Genomic DNA, 6,184 nt, shown 5'->3' on the forward strand with positions numbered 1-6,184 from the left:
CCCTGCCAGTCTCACGATTGGACAGCGACTGTCACCGTTTGGCAGGGGGCCCCCCGACTACTGCGCGCCGTGGATGAAGCTTTGCCTTTCTCACTCCGATACTTGTTTCTCGCCACTAGGCGCAAGCGCAGCAGATGGAATCGCGCTTGTTTCACGAAGTGCCATTGCCTCTTCCACGACCGCACATGCCCGTTCCACGGGCGCGTCCCACGACGGGACAGCATTTGGAAGTGAGCAAGTTGTTTCGGCAGTTGCTAGGGTTACGACGCGGGTTGAATTCGCGCGATGAGACACGCTTTGGGCGGATGTGGTCGGGAGATGACGTCACATGCCGTCCCGACAATGAAAAGTTGATTTGGGTTTGACCGCCGCCGTGATGAAATCGGTGCCGATCCTGCAGCCCCGTCGCCGCCGTCGTCACCGCGCGTCGGTGCCGCGCTCACCCAATTTGGCCGACGCGACGCGCCTTCGCGATGTGGCGGCGGCGCTTCCATCCAAGTGTCACCGCTCAGCGCCCGTCCGTCGGTCCACGTCACTATTTGGCAAGCTCGACCGCGGTACGACGACGACGGTTTCCGCGCGCGTCGCCGTCACGCGCACGCCCACCCGCGGTGTCGGAGAGACGCGGAGGGCAGGAAGAAAAGACGACAAGTGGTGGCAAATGTTCGGGGAAGTGCGTCTCAAGTCGCCTTACCCGGAAGGATCTTCTTTCTTTCACTTGCTCTTCTTTCTCCTCTTCGCGCCAACGACGACGTCTCGCCGGACTGGCGCGTGCGCGCGAGTGAGCGCCCCTGCACGCGAGCGCAGAGTAGGGTCACGTGACTCGCGCTCCACGACACATTCCGTCAGAGAGCGCTTGCTGCACTCCTTCATTTCCTTTTCATTCAAAGGCATCGTCTTGGTTGGATCAAGTCACGACTTCTATTTGGCTTCTTCGTCAAAAGTTACTGTCTTCATTTTGATGATTATTAGCCATCCATCCATTTCATTTCATCAGCGCTTATCCTGTAGACTACAGTGTAGAGGGTCGCGGGAGGGGGGGGGTGGCGTCTATCCCAGGTGACTTTGGGCGAAAGGCGGACTACCCCTGAACTGGTCGCCAGTCAGTCCGGGGGCACACATAGAGACCAACGACCATTTACACCCACCTTTGCACCCATCCCACGCCGCCCACACACAATTCAGACGAGTGCACCGCTACACCATTATTATAATTATTATTATTATTATTAGCGGTTCAGGGTGTCCCCCGCCTGCTGCCCGAAGACAGCTGGGATGGGCTCCGGCACCTCCCGCAACCCTTGTGAGGATAAAGCCGATCGGAAAATGGATGGATGGATACTTTTAAAAAATATGTTTTAATTTGAAAAAATGAAATAGCGTTTTTAAAATTAGCAATTGTAAATGAAAAAAACTGATTACAAGTAAGTATTCACAGTAGTTTGTTTATCGTGTTTTATTAAACAAACAAACATCAAGGAAGGAGATCTAAGCTCTGAAAACATGAACATTGCTGATTGTATTCAACTTCTGAAATAAAAAAGTAAAAGATGTCAGTCTTATGGAGGAAGCCAACCAAAATGGAGTTTTGTTGGTTTCAAGTCACGTTTGCTCCACCTTCTCACCATCGCAAGCACACACTGACCACCAACACTGATGTGATGAGTGACCTTTAACCTCACAGGCATTCTGACATCACTGAGCTACAAATACCAAATAAGAAGAAGAATGTTCTACACTGTTCCCCTCGCTAAAAAAAGTCAAGATTTGCCATAGGGAAGAAAAAAAGTCTCATAGCAATTTATCGGAATACGCTTGACCCGGATGGGGGCCTTCGGAAAATGGATGGACGGATATGATGACAACTTGTTCAGTCATTTTTCGTGTCGAGACTTTTACGCTGAACCAATGCAAAAATATGGGCTGCGAGACAATTCAACCGAGACCCATTCTCATACATTTTGATCAATATGACGCAAGCGTTTGATCAGGTCACAAACAACAGAGAAGTGGACATTTGCGCGGATGTGAGAAATCGTTTGCAACTTGTTTGGAGAAATGGCAAACTACTTTTTTGATGTACACATGTGACACAGTGGTGTGAAAAAATAGAACAAGTTGTTTTAAGAATTTAAATTCTGATTTGAGAATTGCACCAAAGAAACTGAGAAAAACAGGAATCCCGTCGGAGGGAAAAAAAACGTAATGTATGCTGACCAAAATGGTTTATACTGCTTCACTACAAAACTACGTATAAATGATGACTGACTGAAAGATAAGAAAACTACAACAATAAGAATACAACATTTTGTTTCTGTTGTCTTAAAATTTCGCGCTTGTGAAAGCCGAAAGCAAACAATGAGTCGGAACCAAACTGTGACCCGGAAGTCGGTCGAACGATTGTCCGGGGTAATCCCGATAATGTATTTTTTTTCATGCTAGCAATATTATATTTCAACAGAGACTCCTCAAATTAACTCGAAAGGGGAAAATAAATGAAAAATGTTTTATTTTTAACTGCCTTTGTCGGCACTGGCGGCAACCTGACCCGGAAGCTAATCGAGCGACAGACGTTCGTGATCTTCCGTCGGTGCGTTTCCTCTCTGGTGGAGTGGTGAAATAAAGCCACAAACTTGATGGTTTCAAGCGCGATTAAACAGGCAAAAGCCCAAGAAGGTGACAAAAGACGAGGGGTTTGTATCTAAAGAAGAATAGAAAAGAAAGGTGAGTCGCTGCGAGCGAGACCATTTTGGCGCCGCGAGCCTTAGCCTGCTAGCTTGAGCAGCGGCCAACACACGGCCGCGAAACGCCAAAAATCAAACCAGAACAAAAGTTGTTGCCCATTAAGTCGCGACCACGTCCGACCTAGTTTGCAATTCCCATATTTTATGTTCGTGCGAGCGTTGATGAAATGCGCGTCCTTGTTTCCTGCCTGAACAAGTCACGTCAGTTTGTGTCTTTCAGAAATGGAGCTTCCAAGCACAAGTCCTGCTCACGAACGACACAGCGGTAAGTGGATTGTCATGGCCGGACGGCCAACCGTGAATAATGTTTGCTGCAGCACACCGGCTGGCTTTCCGGACGGCTTGGGTAGCGGCCACGACGTCTGCATCGCGTATGTGTGTCGAATGGCTTGGCGCGAGACCGGCGAGAGTCGCAGACAACTCCGCTGATCCGAGTATGCTTTCCCCGTGGCATCTATGGAGAAAGCTAACATTCTGTTAAAACGATGACAACGCCAACGCGCCTGGTGGAGTTGAGAAGAACCCGCACTCTATACGTTGTCAAAACATAGGCAGAGGAACTAATATTCCGCAGCGGAGAGGCATTTGGCGTCGACGAAAGTCACTGAAGCGTGTGAGCACGGATGGTTGTTCGACTGTGTGTGCCCTGTGATTGGCTGGCAACTGGTTTGAGGTGTCACCTGCCGACTGCCCGAAGACAGCTGGGATAGGCTCTGGCACTCGCCGCGACCCTTGGGAGGATAAAGCGGATCGGAAAATGGATGGATGAATGGATTTGCAAATCTGTCGGGCTCACTCTGGAGCCCTGTATAGTGTTACGGACATTTTTGGCAAAGTGTACTGTATTAGAGGTGTGACGGCTACTCCACAAACGTGTGTGTGTGTGTTTGTGTGTGTCTGACCTCAGCAGAGTCTGAAGAGGACACTGCACCCAAGCAGGATTCCTCCGTTCCCAAGAGCCCGAAAAGAGGAGCAGGAGGAAATGGCGATGCCGGCGGCAGCGACAGTGACGGTGGCAGCAGCAGTAGCAGCAGCAGCAGCGAGGACGAAGATCACGTCGCCTTGAGGAAGATCCGGAGTAGCGTGGCTCATATCACGGTGCGCAGGGCTGCCCGCGGCACAGCGTTTTCGTCACCGTCGCCGTTTTTCCAGCGTCAAATGCCAACTCGCAGGGTTCCCGCGCATCTCAAAAACGTCTGCAGAGGTGTGGCATCGTGGGTGGGGGCGGGACTTATGATGCAGTCCCCAATCTTCGGCCCCGAGGCTGCCGGCCTCTGCCGACCTGGGGCGCTCTCGTCTTCTGGACCCGATCCGTGAATCTCCAAACGAGGCCTTTGAATTTCTTGAATTGATCCTTGATTGGCATTTGATGATCATAAATGCCCATCTCCAAATAGATAAAGATTCTTTTGACATAAACGGTTGACCAAGTAAGTGACTCTCGCGATAACGTCACAACAGGGGAAAAGCAGCATAAACAGTCACATGCTCTTAGCGGGGAAGGACTGCGGCAACTTTGGGAGCTTGCTCTTTGATTTTGCGTCAAGCGGAAGCCCAAAGGCTGAAAAGGTCTGGAAATCGGAACCCTCACATGATGAGGAGGAGTGATTGAGATTCCTGTTTTGATCGTCATGACATGATTGGAAATGGGCCCGTGCTTGTTCGCAGAGGCCCACGGAGCAGATGCCGCCGCGCGACGTCGGACAACCTGACGCTTCCCCATCCAGAAGCGCAGGCGGATCTGGGGAACGAGACCGGGCCGGGTCCGGAAGCCCAGACGGGCGGCGGGGGCGAGACCGGTCTGGATCCAGAGAACCGGAACGCTCCAGAGGACGGGAGCGATCCCGCTCCAGAGAGCGCCACGGTTCCGACAGAGGCCGGCACCCTCGGTAAGAAGGCCGGACGGCAACTTGAGGAGTGAGCCTACTCGTTGACAAATGGGCCCTGACGATGAAAGGCTCGGATTGTAGTTGCGGAACAGAAAGGTATCGGACCCGGCTGATTTGGCCTTTGACGTGGGCCGTCTCTTCTCAGGGATCGTTACGCGGGCGAGCGGCGCCGGGAGCGAGACCACCGGCGGGGGCGCGGCCGCAGCCCGTCCCGCTCCCCGCGCGCGCAGCCCGCATCCGCCAATGAGCCGCCGGCCAAGAAGAAGAAGGAGGAGCTGGACCCCATCCTGACCCGCACGGGCGGCGCGTACATCCCGCCCGCCAAGTTGCGGCTCATGCAGCAGCAGATCACCGACAAGAGCAGGTAGGCCGCCGCTTCTTTCCGTCCGCTCGAGATGCACGCGGGCGGCCCTGCGGCCCAGACTGTGCCCCCGCCCGCCTCACGTCTCCGCCGCCGTCGCGCAGCTTGGCCTATCAGAGGATGAGCTGGGAGGCGCTGAAGAAGTCCATCAACGGGCTGATCAACAAAGTCAACGTGTCCAACATCGTCAACATCATCCAGGAGATCTTGCAGGAGAACATCGTCAGGGGGAGGTCAGCCTGCGCTCGCTTCGTCGACGCGCGAACCAAACAAAGTCACTCCAATGAAAACGCAAGGGGAAAAAAAACCCCAAAAGTGCAACTCCATTACATGTCCTCGGTCCTCGGCGAGCTCTTGCGGTTGATTTTGAACACGTCAGCACTTGTATCAGTCACAACGTCAAGCGGTAACCAAAGGAGGACGAATGAAACGGAGGCGCGCGTGTGCTCAGGGGTCTGCTGTCGCGCTCGGTGCTGCAGGCGCAGGCGGCGTCTCCCATCTTCACGCACGTCTACGCCGCCGTGGTGGCCATCATCAACTCCAAGTTCCCGCAGATCGGCGAGCTCATCCTCAAGCGACTCATCCTCACCTTCAGGCGCGGATACCGACGCAACATCAAGGTACGCCGGCCGGCCTCTGCCGCGGCGCCCGCGGACGTGAAGTGCCGCGGCAGAGGCCGAGACAACGCGGTTCGGGTACCTCGTCGGGTCCCCGTTTGGACCCGCACGTTGAAAGTTTTGCGTGTTTCCCTCCTCCGACGCACCCGATTCAAATCATAAATTGGGGTGCTTTCGGGCTTCGAACGTTTTGTTTGCGACAGAGCGCTCTTTGCTGCGGGCTTTCTTTGATGTGATTGTGAAGGCCAATGGTGTCGGCCGAAGGGAATTCATTGAGGCCCCGCGTTTCAAGGAGGTGCACGGCTCGCAGTTCGTGATTGGATTTCCTCTTGATTGTGGACCGTAGCTCTTCCGGTGTGCTCACACGATGGCAAATTGTGAGCCATCGTTTGACGAGACCTCCTTGAAGTCAACATGTTAAGAAGCCGCGGCACCTTTTTGTTTTCCAGCAACAATGTCTGACGTCGTCCAAGTTTGTGGCTCACCTCATCAACCAGAACGTGGTACGCGCGGACCAAAACCGCCGCCGCCGCCACCGCCGTCGTCGGCAGGGTTGTCTCTGTCCCAGCCCAC

The 6,184-nt window shown here is 53.5% G+C and overlaps 2 protein-coding genes across 2 annotated transcripts in view; one reads left to right on the forward strand and one right to left on the reverse strand.

Moving 5' to 3' along the window:
- The window catches only part of ankrd50l (ankyrin repeat domain 50-like), a 10,410-nt gene extending 9,516 nt beyond the window's left edge, over positions 1 to 894 (reverse strand). The window contains exon 1 of the mRNA XM_019871911.1: positions 819 to 894. Coding sequence (XP_019727470.1) covers positions 819 to 894 — 76 coding nt within the window. The remainder of the gene's footprint in view (positions 1 to 818) is intronic.
- Positions 895 to 2,531: 1,637 nt separating this feature from the next.
- The window catches only part of cwc22 (CWC22 spliceosome associated protein homolog), a 10,617-nt gene continuing 6,964 nt past the window's right edge, over positions 2,532 to 6,184 (forward strand). Inside the window, exons 1-8 of the mRNA XM_019871912.1 lie at positions 2,532 to 2,724; positions 2,965 to 3,009; positions 3,652 to 3,842; positions 4,413 to 4,633; positions 4,779 to 4,997; positions 5,099 to 5,227; positions 5,446 to 5,614; positions 6,061 to 6,114. Of these exons, the coding sequence (XP_019727471.1) occupies positions 2,967 to 3,009; positions 3,652 to 3,842; positions 4,413 to 4,633; positions 4,779 to 4,997; positions 5,099 to 5,227; positions 5,446 to 5,614; positions 6,061 to 6,114 (1,026 nt within the window). The 5' untranslated portion in view covers positions 2,532 to 2,724; positions 2,965 to 2,966. The remainder of the gene's footprint in view (positions 2,725 to 2,964; positions 3,010 to 3,651; positions 3,843 to 4,412; positions 4,634 to 4,778; positions 4,998 to 5,098; positions 5,228 to 5,445; positions 5,615 to 6,060; positions 6,115 to 6,184) is intronic.

This window comes from Hippocampus comes, unplaced genomic scaffold (assembly GCF_001891065.2).
Source record: "Hippocampus comes isolate QL1 unplaced genomic scaffold, H_comes_QL1_v1.1 scaffold277, whole genome shotgun sequence".
Taxonomy (NCBI): Eukaryota; Metazoa; Chordata; class Actinopteri; order Syngnathiformes; family Syngnathidae; genus Hippocampus; species Hippocampus comes.